This window comes from Canis lupus, chromosome 2, assembly GCF_048164855.1.
Source record: "Canis lupus baileyi chromosome 2, mCanLup2.hap1, whole genome shotgun sequence".
NCBI classification, from domain to species: Eukaryota; Metazoa; Chordata; class Mammalia; order Carnivora; family Canidae; genus Canis; species Canis lupus.
Genome location: NC_132839.1, coordinates 4,058,806 through 4,078,862, shown reverse-complemented (window position 1 = coordinate 4,078,862; position 20,057 = coordinate 4,058,806). Strand labels below are relative to the sequence as shown.

The 20,057-nt window shown below is 37.8% G+C and overlaps 1 protein-coding gene across 18 annotated transcripts in view; it reads left to right on the top strand.

Moving 5' to 3' along the window:
* FER (FER tyrosine kinase) overlaps nucleotides 1-20,057 on the top strand; it is a 432,700-nt gene that overhangs the window by 328,522 nt on the left and 84,121 nt on the right. The window contains exon 18 of one of the 18 annotated variants that reach the window (XM_072788319.1): nucleotides 5,704-5,743. The exons of the other annotated variants lie outside the window; for them this stretch is intronic. Within the exon in view, the coding sequence (XP_072644420.1) occupies nucleotides 5,704-5,728 (25 nt within the window). The 3' untranslated portion in view covers nucleotides 5,729-5,743. Of the gene's footprint in view, nucleotides 1-5,703; nucleotides 5,744-20,057 lie in introns of those variants that run through there. 18 annotated transcript variants of the gene reach the window in all.

Genomic DNA, 20,057 nt, shown 5'->3' with positions numbered 1-20,057 from the left:
TGCCTACTCTGATGTCAATAAGAATATCATTGTCCCTGCCTTCGGGTATATGTAATAAAAAATAATTATGCAAAGAGATAATTAATTTAGTGGAAATAGGTGCAAAATGCCATCAGAGTACTACTAAGAGGGTCCAATATAACCTTTCAGCATGGGGTGGGTATCATGGGAGTAATCAGGACTATGTTGAGAGCAGTCAGTAATTGTAGAAGACACTGTTTGAGTGAGACTTGGTGTTGCTGAATGGAAAAGGAAGGAATATTCCAGCTAAGGAAAAGTTAACAATATTTTTCATGAAAAAGCAGGACTTAATCATGAGACTAAAGAGTTCAATATTATCAGAATGGGAAGTCTGAAGAATGGAGCCAGGTAAACAGGGTCATTCTCACCAAGGGCCATGTATACCATTTAATTCGGCTAAGCTGCAGGAGTATCAAGCCACATACTGGGATGATTTTATTTATTTTTTTAAAGATTTTATTTATTCATGAGAGAGAAAGAGAGAGGTAGAGACACAGGCAGAGGGAGAAGCAGGTTCCCTGCAGGGAGTCCGATGTGGGACTCTATCCCGGGTCTCCAGGATCACGCCCAGGGCTGAAGGTGACGCTAAACCATTGAGCCACCCAGGCTGCCCTAGGATGATTTTAAGAAAGTTAAAATGCTAGGATTTTTAACTGGAAAAGAAAAGTAATTTGAGTAAAACTTACAAAACTTGAAAAATGAATAATTTATGAAAAGAAGTAGATATGGATCAATTTTATTTTTAAATTTCATTAGAAAAACTACTTAAGGAAAGCTAAGATTGTCCAAAAAGGAACAATATTACACTTCACCTAAATATATTCTAGAAAGAGATTGTTTGATCCAGTGGTTTCTGATTAGGCTTAAGGAATGTGTTACTTTTTAAGAAAAATGTAAGGGGCTACTTCTATCTCATTTTGGGTTTTTTGTTTGTTTGGTTTTGTTTTTTTGTGATTTCATGCTTTGTGAAGCCAAAGATTTGGGTATAAGACTGATTATCTGTATTTTTCCAGTGATTCTTGAAGATTTCTCTATTTTTTTAAAATTGCAACTGAGAACCTAGTATTTGAGCTCTCTCTTTGAAAGCTCTGCTTTCAATGTCCTAAAAATATATTCTTGTGCTTAATGTATCTTAATATCATTTAAATAGTAAGATAAAGCTAAAATAGGCAAAGGGAAATAGTTCCTTTAATGTTTTTAAAACTTCACCTGTTATGTCTCTCATGAATTGCCATGTATTCAATAAAAGGGACGTTAAGGTCAACTTACCGATTAAATAATTGAGGCCCAGAGATTAAATGAAAGCTATCTAAACAGTTAGTGGCAGAGCCATGGCTAGCTAGATCTTAAATGTGCTGACTTCGTTCCAACACATTCCCAGTCATTTGAAGGCAGGTGTTTCACTCTGTCTCCATTCCAGCATTCGTAATCCCAACAGTTGACTTTTAGAACTTAGAGTACTAGGCACTGTGCTAATTAGATGCTTTAGATGGAATATCTGAGAATGTAAGCTTCATGAGGGCAATGATGTTTAACTTGTAGTGTTTACTGTTGGATTCCAAAAGCCTGGAATGGTGCCAGGCACTTACTGGTGAATGAATAAATCCTCAAAACAATGGTAGCTATTATTGTTAGGCCCATTTTTTACATGAGGAAACTTATGGTTAGAGAGGTTGATTATCTTTCCCAAGATCATATGAAAAGAAAGTGGCAGCTCCAAGATATGGATCCCAGCACTCTAGTTCTAGAGCTCATACTCTGAATCACTGCCGTGGACTCAGCTGCTTTCCGGAAGAAATTCATCTTCTGACCAATTAGGAGATTCAGAGACGAAGGCCAGATGGTACTTGGTGTGATGGCTCAGCTTATATTTAACATCTGGACTCTTTATGTTCGTGATTAAAAACAGAAGAGGATGCTGAAGCCTGTGAAATGTAATTTTAGAAAGATATACCAAGGTGTTTTTTGTTGTTTTTGATGAAGAATTGCTGGAATGAAGCAGTATTTTGTTACTGCTTCTCTATTCAATTAGAACTTGAAAATTTATTTTTGCATTTTTTTACACACTATTGTGTAGATACTCCCTTCTGCTCTATCCGTTAATTAAAAACACAGGATTAGCATAGAAATGTGATAGTTAGTTGACTAAGCATTTATGACTGATTTTCTTGTTCCAACATTTGATTACGATTTTGAATATATTAAGCTGCACTTTCATTTTTAGCTTCTAAACCAATTTTGCTACAGTTCAGAAAGGAGTGTTCAATAATTTCAAATATGTAAAAAAATGCAATCGTTCCCTAACATTTTTTTCTACTATAGGTTGATATGTGCATATGCAATGTGATTATCATACAAAAGATATCACAAAAGCACCTTTCTAAAAATTATCCTGCTACTTTATTCAGTGTCAGAGTTTCCCATCACTAGTTTCATTCATTTTAATTAAGGGATTTTCCCCTAAAGTCACATATATGTTTCCAGGAATGAAAAAGGAGATCTTCTCTTACATTAGAATCAATTAACGTGTTGGCTTAAGTTAACGTAGCAGAGGATCTAACTGCCTTCTTAGAAAACAAAAATGAAGGATTTGGGCGAAAGGATCAAAGGAAGAGAAGTTTTGATTTATGGTCACTGGTAGGAAAGACACAGCATATATAAGACACTGTTTGAGAATTCAGGGCCATCTAGTAAACAGTCCTTGAAAATGAGAAGGGAGGGGAAAAAAGGGAATAGCATATTGAAGCTATCTCATAGTTTGGTTGGGGCTAGCTTTGTCCTATGTTACATTGAAATGATCAGAGGGGAGTTGGTTTATATCTCTTCTCTGTTATTTCTCACTTTTATTCAGTTAATTACCGTAAATACATTCCTGGTTCAGAATGTCAAAAGTGAGCTTTCCCATTAAATTCCTATAAATGTTCAAGTTACCACTTTTTCTAAGGACCTCTTTGATCACAAAGAACAGAAACCGCTTAAGCTAACTTAAGCAGAACATTTATTATAAGAAAAATAGACTTTTCTCACAGAACTCAGGACACAGGAAGTTCAGCCATCCTTGGAAGCCATTGGAATTAGGAACTAGGAAGTGTTCAGGGACGAAGACAGCATCTCTTTCTGTCTTTTCCTCTGTGTTTCTGTTTTACCGCTTCATTTCCCTCTTGCTATGAAGACAGCATTCCTCTGCTTCATTTGTAAAGGGCTCTCAAGTGACATTTGAATCAATATAACTTTCCAGGCCTGGCATCTGCAGATAACTAATGAGTCTTTGAGGTCCAACTTCAAATTCTTGGCAGAAAGAATTGATTGGCCCAGCTCATATAAGGTGTCTACCCCTGTTTTAATCAATAAGATGGCTAGACAGGGGAGAGTGTGCAGAGTCATTGTTACACAGATTCACAGGAGCCAATCTCGATATGTGAGAGGATGATTCTTAGAGGTTGGGGCATTTATGAAGCAGGCTCCCCAAAAGGTTATTATGTATTCATCAGGTGTTTACTATTTGGCAAATACGTTCACTATTTTATTTAGTCCTCCTGTTTCAATGAAAATGGTACCACTCATCTTCGTTTTATAGTAAAAGAGATTGAACCACAAAAAAGCATGCATAACTTGTCCAGTGTCATACCAGGTGGTAAGGGGAAGATTCACGTCTAGATTGAGTTAATGACAAGCCTGGGAATCTAAGCAAAACATTTAAACTATGTGTTGAATATATTTCCAGTTTCTTCCCGTTTGAGAGTATGATCAACCATGTGGAAATTTCTCTCATGAAGCAAAACTTAAGACCATTAAGTAATGATTTACAGGAAAGCCTATTGTAGGGATAAGAGAATCCTTTTAGGTCTTATCTCCATATTTTCCCAGGATGATTCATTCCTTCACAGTACCATGGTTTAGGGCTGTCCAGCTTGACTCTTTCCTGTACTCAGTCCTTGCAGTCTTCTTGAATCCTAACTCATACTGAGTCTAAATAACAGGCAGGAGATCACACTCAGAACTATGGAACTCAGAACACATCCTACACATTACCCCAGAGATTTGGGTGACCACTGGTTGTATTCAAGTTCTCAGGTCAAACATGATTCATGTTAGAGTAACTAGCTTCTTCTAATTAGTCTTGGTCAAATGGAAATTCTGGCCTCTAAGAAATCTGTTAGAACACAGATGACGGAAAAACAAGCCTAACCTTCTCACTTGCAAATTGCTTCCTATTCTCTGGCCTTCAAGGGACCATCAGAGCAGTCAACAAACATATGGATCTAGAGAACCCAAGCCTGTGCTGTTTACCAGACACTGACTGACCTTATTAATTTTGAGAATTACTAGGGGAGGGGCAGGAGACTTGCCTAATTTTTGTTTTCAAATATTATCCATTCTGTATTAGATACCAAGCACCACTAGAAGCCCTTTTCATGCTCAGATTTCCCTGTCAGAGTGTTTCTGTCCCCATCAGACTGTCTCTCTCTGCATTGCCAACTCTAATAGGCTGGAAGGTTAGCATTTGCAGAGCCACTTAGCAGCTTCAGCATAGTTGTTAAAACAACAGATTTGACATTGGAAGGCTCTATGTTTGAATCCTGTCTCTCTACCATGTTAGTTGTGTGACTTTTGGAACCTTCCCCTACCCGCATCATGGCATTTCCTATAACCTTTCCCTGCTTTATTTTTCATCAGTCCTTATCATCACCTGACATTTATTTATATCTACATATGCATATATGTGCATGTATAAATATATACATATGTATAAGAGTGGTGGTGGTGGTGGTGGTGGTGTGTGTGTGTGTGTGTGTGTGTATCTATATATAAAATACTGGTTTGCTTTTTTGTCTATGTCCTCAACTAGAATGTGAGATCCATGAGGATATTGACTTTGTTTTGTTCATTCCTCAATACAGAGAATAGTTACCAGCATCTAGTTGGTGATCAGTTAAAAAAAAAAAAAAATCATTGCATGGATAAATGAAGTTACTTATTGTGTTTCTATTTCTTCTAATATAAAATGAAAAGAATAATAATTTCCCTGACACACTGATTTGGATTAGAGAAGGCAACTCTATTATTTGAGTAGAAAAGAAGTATTTCAAGGTTCTCCACTATGAAATATCCCCCACAACATTTCAAGGGGACCAAAACATACCTAGAAGGGATCACACATGTCCACACTATTGTAAGATTAAATTCAGTTGTCTAGTTAGCCAAGGATACAGAAACTTTTCAGAAAAAGATGGCCTTATAAAGAAAGAGCAAATGCAGGATATCTCTTCATTTTACCATGGTCCTCAGACTTCCTAACGGTGTCTGAGCAGATTTGGGCCTTGTTGAATCTCAGAAGCTCATTTTCATACTAACATGAGAGTCTGGACCAAAATAAAACCACTCAGGGAGCATCTATACATCTGTCTGATTTTGTTTAATGTTTTAAGTATTGGGCTAAACATTTCTTGTACCAAATTTGGTGTCAACAAGGCCACATCCTCACTCTAGTTAAAGCCTAGGTATCTCTGGGCAGCTGATCTCTAGCTACAGCCCATAGCTCTGTAGTTTGCCACCTTACTCCCATTACCCTCTTGTCTGCGTGTCCCCAATCCTGGGTATGTTTGGGCCAGGCCCTAGTCTAGATACTGTGGCTGCAGTGGTAGAGAGGAGGAAAAACTAATTTTCCCTCTAATCTTCTAGGTTTTTGTTCGAGACACCCGTGTAATAGAGGGTTAACAGGAAAAACAGAAGTCAAACAACATGTATGCCTACTGTAAACGTGGGAGAGACCTGGGAAACCTGAGTAACTTCCCAGGTTGTCTAAGCCACCACCTTAAATACCAACTCCAGAGCTCCAGCTAAAGACTAAAGAAGATGTGTAGATGGTGAGAGGGAGGCCAGTTGTGGGAAGTTATCAGGCAAAGCAGTAAACAAGGGTAGGATTGGTAACACAGATTCAAGTTAGTGTCTTCTCTGTTGATAAGATTTTCTAGAGATTTAGAGTCCACTTTCTCTTCCTGGTACAGGGAGGCAGACAGTCCTATAAATGGAGAGCTCCCTTGTAAATATCTCTTACAAAAGGGTAACTTCTACTCCATTGTAAAACTTCCCCTGTATCTGCTATTTCTGAAAAAATACTCAGCTGAAAATAATCCTTATGCCAAAAAGCATATTTTGGGGTGACCATCTCTGTCTCCCTTCCACAGTGCACGAAGCCCCATCCTTCTGGAGCTTACACAAATGAAGGGAAGAAGACAATGCACTTAAAAAGTAATAAGTAAATATAAAATATTCCACGTGGTAATAAATATTATACAGAGTAAGAAAATAGTATAAAAGAGAATGGGAGGCTGGAGCGGACACTATAGAGAAGACCCAGAAGAGAGAAAGGAGTGAACCATGTGAATACCAGTGGGTGTAGCAAGGGCAAAAAGATCCTGAGACGGGAGCATGTTGGTGTGTCTAAAGAAGACCAACAACGGAGATAGAAAATGAGGTTACTTATTGAGTGGCCGGATCATGAAAACCTTGTAAGCCATTGAAAGGGCTTTGCCTTTATGCTGCATGACATGGGGGCTATTAAGAACTGATTTGATCTATCCCAGGTTTTTGAAAGATCAGTTGGAATTCCTTTTTTTTTTTTTTTTTTAATAGACTGTAAGAGGCCAAGTGCAGAAGCAAGACCAGTTAGAGAGTTATTGAAATAATCTAAATGGGAAACAAATGGGAGTTGGACCAGGATGGCAGTGGTGGAGATCTTGAGAAGTGGCCAGATTCTGGGTGTATGTTGAAGGTAAAGCCATTAGGGTTTGCTGATATATTAGATATAGTCTCTTACAGAGAAAGAGAGAGTAAAAGATGACTTTCTATTCTCACACAAACTTCAAAAAATGGTCTTTCTGTATTTTCCTCATAAATTCGGGTGACTCTAAGACAGTCTCCAATGTTTTACTTTCTTTAATCCTAATAATTCTAACATTACTGCTTCAAACTATTATGAGCCAAATAAAAGCAGGCTGTATAACTTTCATTTTACTGGGAGCCTGCTGTATGCGGAGAACTGTGCAAGGGCTTAGTGATACAGCCGAGGTTGGGCAGGCTACCACCACTTCTGGCATTTTCATTGTACCACACTCTTGTGTTCTAATTCTTTTTTTTTTTTAAGATTTTATTTATGTATTCATAAGAGACACAGAGAGAGAGAGAGTCAGAGACACAGGCAGAGGGAGAAGCAGGCTCCTCATAGGGAGCCCGATGTTGGACTCGATCCTGCAACTCTGGGATCATGCCAGACGCTCAACTGCTGAGCCACCCAGGTGTCCCTCTTGTGTTCTCATTCTTGTAATGGAATAAAAATGACCTTGAAAGGAATGGCACCTAAAATATCATCTGCAGGGTTTTGTTGGGTTTTTTTTTTTTTGCATTTAAATTGAACATATGTTTTCTAAATAAGTTATAGATCTTTAAGACCTGTACCTTGCAAATAGTATCCTAGTATGCCAACCCACTGATTTAAAGAGATAAGTAAAATTAAATCTATGCATAATTTATCATAATTTATAGTGGGTCATATTTTCCCCCAGAGGTCTCTGGGCTTTTGACTTGCCAATGAAAATAATTATTTTCTACTGGACTGAATAACCTGATGTTGCAACTAGTGTTGCTAGTTAATAATGCTAGTGGATTGTACCTGATTCTTGGAGAAATAATGTCATCTGTGGAACCAAAGTGGCGTGAAAGCGAAGATGTTGTTCAGTTGCTATGTGTTTAGTATAAAAAAGGTCATTTCCTTCTAATGGAGGTTATGTATTATAGAATAAAATGACCTCTATTATATTAATTATTAAATATAAAATGGCTTGGAAAGAATAGTTAGAGTTTGTGGTCTAGTACACTTATTTATATTTCTTCTGGATAGATATTTTTGTTATGGAAAAGAAATAGTTGGCTATTTTGTATTCTTAGATCAACCTTTTAAGGCTGAACTTTTTTTCATTGCACAGTCTGATTTGCTTGGGGGAGAGAAATACTGCAGATTTTCTGTGAACCTTTTTTTATTGGGTACTTTTCATGCAGCGGGAGTTTGATAAACATCTGACATGCGAATGAATAAATAAATGGATAAATTAATGAAAAAATGAAATAGGTCTTTTATCTACTGTCCAAAGTGCTGATTGAATGCCAATACATGACTAGGGACTTTCTAGAATAATAATCATACGTTGTTTCACCCTTACGTGTTCATTTTACATTTTTATTTTTCTCTGATTCATTTCTTTGTAATGTGTAAAGAAAGAAAAAATTATATCTTACACAAACCTCTGTGTATTGTACCAACAGACCAAAATTCTTTGCCTGCTGTGCATTAGTATGAAAATTTTAGGATACTAAAGGCATTTTTTGAATTATTTGAATGTGATTATTTCAGAGTTTTAGTGAAACAGTATCACTGCTCTTGTCAGAATAGTGTCATCCTCCCAAGAGTCACAAAGGGAGAATACTATCCTGGTTCAATTTGGTTTTCATCTACCAGTAGTTATTTATTATATTGACCCTGTCCTATCTCAGACAATAACCATGGCTTAAGCAAGCAGTAGTTTATGACATGCCAGAAAGTATTAATTTTTAACATATACTTGGAAATAATTGTCAGTAAACAACAGATGTGTTATTATGTATTAGAGTGCTCAGTAGGCACATATTTCATTTAGCCTCTTTCTCCCTTCCCTGCCCTCTGTCCATTCATTATGTAAATAATGTGAGAATGTGAATGTTATAGCTAGAACACTGCCAAAGTACTTAGTTCCTTACCATTTAATATCAAGAGTATGCAACAAGTAACTTTAATTCTCAGTTAGTACTATTTTCCCCTTCATCCTTAAAATTTCCATTATGCCTCTTTAAAATTAGGCTTCTAGTTACTTACATAAATTAGTGAAGGAATAAAATTAAAATAATTGTATCTGCTGTTTGAGATATTTTAAAACCCAAGGCAGGACATAACCATATGGCATGATATACAAATAATCTATAAACTTCTTTATAACCAAATGAAAATGTAATTAGTATGTCATTTAAAATTTAGTGTTTTTTTAATCACATCATGCCATGTTATAAATTTTTTAAGTATTGTTTTTTTCCTTAATATATATCATGTAAAGGAAGGAAAATTACAATTTTCATGTGAAATTTATACTTAGGTACATATCCTGGTAGAAACAGATTATTGGAGTGCTTGCATTTTTGCTTTTATGTTATATAAAACTGCCTGGTGAAATTTCTCATTTTATTCGTAATTTCTAAAGTCCCTCTCTATAACACAGATTAAATCAGTCATAAACTGTGTATCAAATAGCCTTCTTTGTAAAAGGCTCTGTGTAAACATATTCCCTACTCTCAAGGAAAATGAGAGAGGAGAGTTAAAGATATAAAAATACCTCTGTAATTTTATTAACAGTACAGGAGGGAGGGGGGCGAACAAGACAGAACAGGAGGGTTTCCAAAGCTGTAAGAGCCACCCAACAAATACTGGGGCAAATTATTGATTTCTTTTATGTGATCAGCTGTATTAAAAATAAGCTTGATTCCCAAGGGATTTCCTCACTAAAGTTTTACCATATTTATCAGAACTTTAAAAGATTTTACTTTTATTCCCCCCATAACTTTCTTAAAGAATACTTTATCTACTTTGTAAGCATCTTGGTGTTGAAAAGCAGTCATGTGGCAAATGTCCCATGATGTTTAACTGAAGTCGTTCAGCATTTACTTTCTATGTGTCAAGCACGGGGTTGGCATTTGGGATAAAATGCTGAGCAACGCAGATGGGGGTCTCTGTCCTCATGGTGCCTCAAGTCTAAGGAATGAGACCTATATTAACAGATCATCATTCCAGAAAGCAGGTGCAAGCAGGAAATGCCTCCATCCTATGGCCATGGGAGGCGTCTCAGAAGTGACGTTTGAACGGACAGTTAAGAAGTAAGAGAAGGTGGAAAAGAGAGGAAACAATCCATTGGGAGTAAGAATAGCCTTCCTAGGCAACCAAAGGCAGTCGGAGTAGGGCCAGGTTAATGCTGACGTGAGATGTGACTGAAGAGGTGGCAGGGATCAGACCCTGTGGGGGCGGGCCAGGTCCAGGAGGTCGGTCTTGCCCCTTACAGCAGTGGGAAGCCACTGGAGGGTGTTGAGTGGGAACAGTCAGATTTCTCCTTCAAGCAGATAACTCTAGCGACAGTGTAGAGACGGGACCGGAGGGAAGAGCAGATATAGACCAGGGAAGCTTTTAAGGAAGTCAGTGCCAAAACATCTGGGTTTCTGGCTTGTGCAGCTTGGCGGACAGGTCTCTATTCACTCAGGAAACACAGGAAGAAGGATGGGTTTCCTTGAGGAGAGGAAGGTGGGGGCAGGTTGTAGATGGAAATGATGAGTTTAGTTTGGTGCGTGTCGAATCGGAAGCGCCTGTAAAATACTTGTGAAGCAATTTAGTAGGCGGATGAGTATTTGGAGCTAGAACTCAAGGGAAGGGTCTGACCTGAAGATAACAATGTAGAGATTTTGGAAGGAAAATGAATACATGAATGAGTGAGTCTTGAAACTTTAATTATGAATCACTGAGAGAGCTGGAGAAGAAACAAACACAAAAGAATGTATCTGTGATTTTTCTGAACTCTACACATACATATTTAAAAACAGTTCATTCTGCTTCTAGATTTTTAAAATAAGACAATTTCAAAAGTTACTTTTAACTTTGATGGCAATACCCAATATTTGTCATTTCTGGTGCTGCTCACGTAGTTTGATGGTACACTAACTCTAGAACAACGTTTATTTAACTTATTTGCTTTGCTTAAGGAATCATTCTGAGGTTTAGTGCTTCCTTTAAAATCTTACATTATATCAGCCTTGATAACTTTATATTCCCACCTATAATAATGACAACTAGAGAAGGAAAGAGAAAATATATATTTTCATTGTATTCAGGTATATCCCGAATTCTGTACAAATAAATTAACGGCAGGAACAAGAGATTTGTAAAAAGCACCATTCATAGAGGGAAGCCTGTTTCCTTTGGAAAGTTTTCCTTTCTGGGAAGAAAACCAGGAGAATGACTGGTTTTCCTTCTTGAGAGACTTGCCCAGCAGAACTCACTGTGACATGTGGGATAACAATGACATATGTGAACACAGACTACAGCCTTGTACTAATCTCTACTGACTACAGTTTAACAATAGCAACAGTGAAAGTGTCTCTTGCTGAGTCCCCCCCCCCACACGTCTCAAGGCATGCATATTTGTTTACCTAAAATAAAGATATCTCCCTAGTTTTTCAGTGTTAAAAAACAAAGCCAAAAATAATTATCATGTGAAAGAAAAAGAGTATTTCTCACTATGCAGACTCCGTCCCCCTTCTCTGTTAAGAGAGGATGAACAGAATCTATCTACCTCATGGCCAGTGACTGTAAGGTTAAATTAAAATAAGGAATATGAAAGCCTTTGAGAAAACTGAATGGCAATTCATTTATACGTAGTGTTAAACTCTATGCAGGTAGGAGGAAGGGGCAATTGTGCTCGAAGGCGTGCGAGAAGAGGAAAAGAAAAAAATGAAGGAAGAGGTGGATTAAAGGTGGGGGCAAAAAATAAGTTTTGGATGAGTTACAAGCAGATGGTAATCTTTCCTTCGTATTTAGAACGTGGCCTCTCTGGGTATCTGCTGCCAGGAACCATCACGTCACCTGACGGCCTGGTGGTCTGAGGGAGAACCTGCTGGGGCACCTGCGTGGCCATGTCAGTGTGTCTTCAGGTTTTCCCTGCGCCGAGGCTCCAAAGCAACTACTGAAAGAGGTCGCTCTGCCCAGGGCTGTTTGAATGAATGTAACTTCTCTCTTATTTTCATATTTCCATTTTCTTTCTTTTTTTAAAGATTTTATTTATTTATTTGAGAGACAGAGAGCAGCAGGTGCATGAGTGGGGACGGGGAGAACAGAGGGAGAGGGAGAGGGAGAAGCAGACTCCCCACTGATCCATCCAGGACCCTGAGGCCATGACCTGAGCCAAAGGCAGATGCTCAACCGATTGAGCCACTCCAGCGCCCCTCGCATTTCTATGTTCAAAGCTTTATTTCTTTAGAAGAAAAACACTACAACATAAAGACAGTTTCACCTGACGTATTTATTATGCCTGTTGGTTTTCTTTATGAGAAGGGAGAGGAATTCGCTTTCTCTCCACCATCTTTATTAAAGCTCTGTTTTAGAGCTGAATTGAAACCATTTTACGAAACACTTGAGTGTTACTTAAAAAGGGATATCTAACGCAGAAGGGCCACTGCAGTTTTCCAAGCTCCTGTTCTACGTCCTGTTCGTCACGAGGCGATTTGTCCGTACCTCGCTGAAAAGAGCAGCCAGCCGGTGTTCTGACCTGACACATCGGGTATGCTGCCCCTTTTTGGTAGGATGGAACCTTTTGTGTTTTCATGGATGTCCCTGATCCTTTGATGCATTGGTCTTTCCTGATCCACCTGCCTGTCCGTCATTTTTCCATGCAAGAAATCATGGTGATGGTCTAGAGTCCTCTAGGTTCTGAGAAGAGATGGGAATAGACCCCCATCTGTGCTGAATGGAGGATCAACCCGGTGATGCCACAGTCCAGTGCTCGTCTTCCACGATGAGTCAGTTACCTGTTGCAGAGTTAATCTTGTTACTCCATTGCTGGAATGACAAGCGGTTCTCTCCTGCCTGAGCTCACACGGCCCTAGGATCTTCCACCTGCCTATCTATGACTTAGACATATCAGTAGTCCCTCAATTAAGCAGGAGGAAAATATACAGAAGAAATGTAAATTTTATATATATATAAATCTTTTTCCTACGTTTTTTGACATTAAGAATCAAGGGCAACAGTATTTCAGGAACCTTTTTACATTACATGATGAAAAGTTCTAAGAACCACTGCTTTGAGATGGTGTCTGTTGAAGGATCTTTTTATTTACCTCCTGGGGCAACAGAAATTTGCTTAAATTTTTCATTTGAAACTTCTCTTTGAGTAACTCATTTCTTCTAAGTCGTTTAAATGCGGTTGCTTTCTATGTACACTCATGCACAACAAAGGCTAGGAACCTCTGGAGGGGTGAGACCGTACTTCATTCATGTTTAAGGCCCTAATCCTACTGCCTAGCACAGTGTCTGCCACATAATACAACTGAGTAACTCATGCATCAAAGAATGCAATGTAGATTTGTTGTCGAGGAATCTTAATTTTTTTGCAGCAGAAAGTATATCTGATTTTTTATAAATATTTGTTCTTTGATAATGATATCTGGTATCAAAAAGCAAATTTCCCCAATTTGTACCCAAGAGCATAATATACTCAAAATGTCATCTAATGTTAAATTATTTAATATGCAAAAAAAAATAATGGAAAATAGATAACAAATGAAACAAGATACCAAAAAGAAACGTCTGCATCAAACACTTAAGGGTGGATTTTTTAAGATAGTGTTGCCCTCACACTTTCTGGTGTCTGTGGTAATGATGGTGCCAAGGGACATTTTTGGAAATGAAGTCTGTTGTTTGTGCACACAGTGTGCCACTTATAGGCCACGATGCGTGTTCATTTCCCTACCCACTACATTAATGTCCCTTACTCTAAGGTATAAAGATCTGTCACAGAATTGATTCCTTAGGCCATGTCTTTTATAACTTACCCTGAGGCCAATTGGTGAGCATAGTGTACCCAGAACTAAGTTTAATACCAGCGATTTATTTTGTTTAAGGTTACTAAAGCTGTCAGTGATTTTCCATTTGTCACTTTTGAATTGAGCAACACAGCAAATGCTTGAAGAGACAGATCTAAACTTGATTTAATTAATATTCTCTAAATGGCACTACTATCTTCATTTTCCATCTACCAAGACCTCATTGGCTATAAAGACATCTATAATAATGTATGCAAGATTTTGATGTGGAACTTTTAAGGATAATATATTAGGCAAAAATGGATGATCCTTGCTCTAGAACTTTTTCTTTAGGGCCAGATGTTAAATATTTGAGGTTTACCACAGTATATGGTGTACATCACATCTACTCACCTCTGATGTTGTAGCACAGAAGCAGCTATAAAAAATGCATAAACAAAAGGGTGTGATCATGTTCCAGTAAAATTTTATTTGCAAAAACAGGCCGCAGACCAGATTTGGCCTATGGGCCGTGTTTTACTGACCCCTCCTCTAGAATAATTAAAAACATTTAAAAGAGAGTTACAGTCCTTTTCTCAGCCTTTCTGCATCTGATTTTGCTTTGAGACCATGCTCAAAGCCCACCCCCCACCAGCTATCCCTGCCTCTCTGTATCCTTGTTACCTGTCCTGTATCTTATTAATTTCCAAAATCAGTGTCCTGTCTCTTCATCTACTTTGTTAGCTATTGATTTCCTTCCTTCCTTCCCTTCTTCTTTACTCCTTCCCTCCTTGCCACTCTTCCTCCTTCTTACCAAATAAGCCAGTAGATACTTGCTGCTAATAATAACTATCTTAACTATCCTTATAGGAGATATTATGAAAATAATTATTTTTCTTTAATTTCTCAGGCCCTAGCAAAATAGCCATTAAATGTTTGTTACTGATAATGAAGATCTTAATTTTTTTTTCCTAATAGTTTTTGTTTTGCCTTTTAATTTTGAACACATGAGACCAGGGAGACCAATTAGGCAAACTATTCCACAGGCCTACACTATAGTGGAGATGGAAAAGAGACACGTAAAATTAAATAATTAGTAGATAAAATTCACATTGATCTGTTTTTTTTTTAAAGATTTTTATTTATTCATAGAAACACAGAGAGAGAATGAGAGGCAGAGACAGGCAGAGGGAGAAGCAGGCTCTATGCAGGGAGCCCAACATGGGACTTGATCCCGGGTCTCCAGGATCATGCCCTGGGCTGCAGGCGGCGCTAAACCGCTGCGCCACCGGGGCTGCCCACATTGATCTGTTTTTAATCTAAATTTTTTTTTAATTTGCATTGATTTATTGAGAGGAGTCCTTTATCTCAGATCCAAATTGATACCAAATGTTTTCCAAGTAATACTACCATACATACTAACCAGCCTGTGCAGTTGTAAGTACAAAGAGCTTACCCGGGCATAGCAAAGTAAGTGGCATATTAACAAGTTATCTCTACATTTAGGAGTTTTGTGAGATTCATTTTTAATAATGGTTGTCTCATTCTTAGGGTTTTCAACCTAAAGTTATGAAAACAGTCCAGATTATTTTTAGACATCCCTATAAGTAAGCTTATTAAAGTTAATACTTTATCAGACAGATTTTGTGGGGTGCAGTTTGCCAGGAAAAATTCTGTAGTTAGATTTTGTAGTTAGATGCTTTCTCTTTATAATTCAGAATTATAAAAATACACCTCACAAAAATATTAAAGTCTTCCATTTTCTTCCGACTCCTCTTCCTTCCTTTCCCAAGCCATGTTAGTCTCCCCTGTTCAAGGCATACCCTGTTCTGATAAGAGAATTCTAAAATGAACAAGAAACTCCCATCCAGGGTGTTGTTCACATAAATGAACCCTTAAGGCATGCGCACGCAACCAGAAAATGATGAACTTTAGAACCCAGAAAATGATGAACTTTAAAAGAAGTCCTAAGTGGTTTGAACTGGGGAAACATTTACTTCATCAGGTCACATGAGTGCCCCGAGAGAGTCAGGACAGACAAGTTAGCGGATCTGTGCTCCCTTGGCTACCCTCTGACTAATGGTACTAGTGTCCTGAAGAGGTCGCCACACTTCCAAAAATGCTTTTCACCTACACTGGATGGAGAGATGGAAACCTGTGAAATGTGACTGTCGCCAGTTTTCCCAGCTGATAGATGTTGACAAAATAATGTAATACTATTGAATCTAGATATCAGTTATAATGGAATTAATTTTTAGCAGTAGCCTTGGTAAAAGCTTTGCTCCTGTTGCTTCATGGATTTTCTTTGCCCTTCCTAAGGAGGATGCCCCATCAGATCATCAGAAAAAAAAAAAAATAACGGGGTCATTGCTTTATTTCCATTTGCAAATATTTGCAAATATAATTTGACAACGTGTTACGTAAAATGTTAAGGAAACGAATCACCCTTCCAGTTCTGGAACCTACCTGATGAACTAAACCAAATCTGCGTCATTGTTTAAAATGTTGCTGTTCTGTTTTATGCTAAGAAACAAGTGGATATTTACATTCTGCTTATGCTGGTGTCCTTGATTATAGGCTGCTGCCATATTTCAAGATAATTGTTACTGATGCCGCCTGTCTTCATGCACATAAAACATTTGCATTGCATTTTGCCATTTGGGATGCCACTCTTTGTAAGCAAAGACAAACACAGTTTGAGTGAAGACAAATGGCATCTTAAGCATAATGTGATTTTCTACTTCTTCCTCATGTATGATTTAAAATGACTCAGCAGTTCAGAGTAAGGGCCAAAGCGAAGTGAATGATAAAAAAATACATCTATATGTGATTATGCTTTTTAAAAATGTCAGAGAACAGAGAAGCAATAGAATCTCTAGGTTTGCGATCAAAGGTTTAGCTGTATGTATGTTCAGCTACGTGTATGTTCTGTTAATATTCACGTCAAAGCTTTTTGGACAGGAAGCTATTGCGAGACAGTTTGTCCCAATTTTTAGGTTTCCTTTTCACCTGCTGAATAGTAGATTTTACCTTTATTTTAAGGTACTTTGTTGATAATACTGACTCTTTCTCAGTTGTGTGTTTAACTCCAGTATGATCATAATGTTACAAATTGAGAGAGGTTCTCTTCCCTCTGGGATAATGTTCTAGAAAGGTAAAGATCCTATGAAATGGTACTCCCATTTCTGTATACTTGGGAGTGATCGTTGTATGAGATTCCATGGGTCAGCAGTGTCATTAATTATAACGAATACACATGAATCATGTGTATTTTAATCCTGTACACCCTATAGTTCTACAATTTCATGCCCAAGTCAAGCTCTTATAAATCTATGGGCATTATAGTGTACGGTACTAAGATGGAAGTAAATGTACATCTGCCATGTGAACTTTAAATATAATTGGTGGTAAACCTCAGGCAAAGTGGGGTACCTGGGAGTAAGATTTTCAGATGCTTGAATTTTTGTTGCAGTTAGCTGTATATTTTTCTGACATCCTCCCTTGATAGTGAAAGTTGATAAAGCTCTGTGTCTTAATCTCTGAGCATTGGACTTTGCATAAAGTCATGATCTACCAAATATTTATTGACTAAATGATAATGTTATAATGTAAAGAAAAGTAGTTTATAAATGGTGAACTATACAAATAAGTAATGTTATTATCTTCCTTGTGTAGGATCAGACCTAGAAGTATTTTGTTGAAATAGAAAATGAAATTATTATGTATTCCTCATCAAATATATATTTGTTTTAATATACTCAGGTGCACCTGACATAGCTCTTATACCCATGAAGGACATGGTTTAAATATTTTCTCCTTATTTTCTTAGTAGCATTGCATTTCACATTTGCCTTTCAGATTAGAAGCTGAGCAATCATTTTATGGTACATTTAAAAATTAAAATTTAATTCTAAGATCAATAAGTGCTAGACAAAAGGAGGTGAATTTGCATTTTCATCACTTTTCCTTTTAGCTAAAGAACATTTTAACTTGTATACTGAACATCTCTGAACAGTGTCTGACTATACTTGTAGGCTTCTGTTAGCAGTGATGATGGCCAGAAACATCCCACAAGATCAGAAAACTAGGTGCTTGGCAGTTTCCTTTACTCTAGTTAAAATAATCTATTGGAATTGAGAAACAAAATGCAGTGGGAAATTATCAGCAGTGTTTTCCATTCAGTGGCTTGTGCTTCATAGGAAGTATGAATGCTTTGTGTGCCGGTCAAATGGAAGAAATTTTTATTTAGATGCCTATGTAAATTCCTAAAAAGCACTTTGTGGATCCTTCTCCCTTCCTCTGTATTCAGAAAAGCATCAGTTGTTCTTAGAAATATAGGGATCCCTGGGTGGCGCAGCGGTTTGGCGCCTGCCTTTGGCCCAGGGCGCGATCCTGGAGACCCGGGATCGAATCCCACATCGGGCTCCCGGTGCATGGAGCCTGCTTCTCCCTCTGCCTGTGTCTCTGCCTCTCTCTCTTTCTCTCTCTGTGACTATCATAAATAAATAAAAATTAAAAAAAAAAAATTAAAAAAAAAAGAAATATAATACCTTCCAGCTACACGATTTTGCTTTATCCTTTCTTAGAAGAAAGACACTTTTATTAGTGTGCTTTTGCTACCTTCCCTGATGGACAGCAGCCTTAAATTGAAATCTCAAAACTGTGACACTGAGCCTTAGCCTCTTGTGGAAGAAAAAACTTAATAGGAAGAAAATATAAGATTAGAAATATAAGTTCTCCTTTCAAGACAGAAGGCGATTGCTAATCAGTAGGGAAAGTCTCAAAGCAAAAAATAATTTTTTCCACTAAATTATTCTCAAGGTCCAAACACCCCAGGAGATAAAGATTTTGAATTATTGGTTGTCCTTTTCTCTTATATGCATCAGAATTCTTTACATCATATAATGGATCCAAGTGATTTGTGAACTGTTGTTTGGATATAGCCAAAAGTCATAGTTGCTGCGAAAATTGTAATTTGAACATCTTAAGGGTTTATGTAAATTCTTTTACATAAATAAGTTTACTGAGTTTTTTGTAAAGATGCATTATATTTAAATAGCATAAAAACATCTGCAGTTATGCTCTCTCCTATTGCAACACGATATTTTAAAACAACAAGATTTTTTTTAGTACATCTTCTCCCCCTTTCACCTCTCTGTCCCCAAATTTCATATATCACAGTCTGTAAAATTAGAATAATGGTAATACTTAACAGAATTTTGGTGAAGGTGTGTTTAGCACAGCGCCTAGAATCTTTTAATCACCCCATAGATGTATTAGTAGTAGTAGTATTGTTTCCGAAATGTTAAAGTAACAGACAGGAACTGGATTTTTTTATTTCTTCTATGCTTCTTCTAAAAACCTGATATTCCCATGTTTTATATTATAAATCTCTCATGGAAGACTAGGAGCAGCTTTAGGGTAATAGCATCCACATGATGTCTTTAATATCCTTGTTCCTAGATTGGAAATTCTTTTTAGGCATCGTCTGACTCCTCCCGGAGTCCTTGTTCAAGCGCCTTGTCAGGATGAAACAGTGAGAGCTGAGAGCACTGCTCCAGGGGTGGCTCATTCATTCCTTAGCACTGGGAGCCTCATGCCTACTGCTGTTTTTTCTTTCCTGATGCAGCCAGTAATTGGCTCATTTCCAGAAACCATACTTTGGGTCTGAGAGACTCCCTGACCTTTATTGAATTCTCTATAGATAACTACAGTTATGTGCTTAGAAATAATTGTACTTGTTACCTTTGAAACATGGAAAAATGCCTCTAAATATTCACAGCGTGGACTGGGATAGCTACTGAAGTCCAAAGAGCATGTCCTGTCCCCTGCCCTTGCACCCTATCACCGAGTCATCTGAGCCCCATCTTCTGTGCACAGGGGCTGAGGAGCCTGCACTTTGCCAGGCTGGCTTTCACTTCAGATAGCCTAGCCTCCGTCCCTCTTGGAAGGCCTAGAGCAGCAGGAGCAATACTCCCTTGCTTTGCCTTCTGTTCACTTACTCACCTCTTCCATCATATATGGAGCCACCACACAGAAGGTCCTTGGGGGAAAAAAGAGTGAAATAGTGATGTCAGAGCTGTGTCTATCAAAGCCCAAGCATGGATACCAGGAAAATTTTAAAAGTTAAACTAATTAGATAATTTTCATTTTCAATAAGGGGATTGATTGATGCCTAAGAACTCATCGCCTGTGACATCTCCCACAGCCCTGAACTGTCAGTCAATGGAGACAAACCTCCTCAGACCTAGTTTCTACTTTTTCATTCACCTTGTGGCAACCAGATTAATTGTGCCAAGCATCCCAGTAGGTACTGGCTAGATCGCTCCTTGTGATTATGTAGCTTATAATCAGGTAGGGGAGGCAGATAAAAAGGTAAAGAAACACATA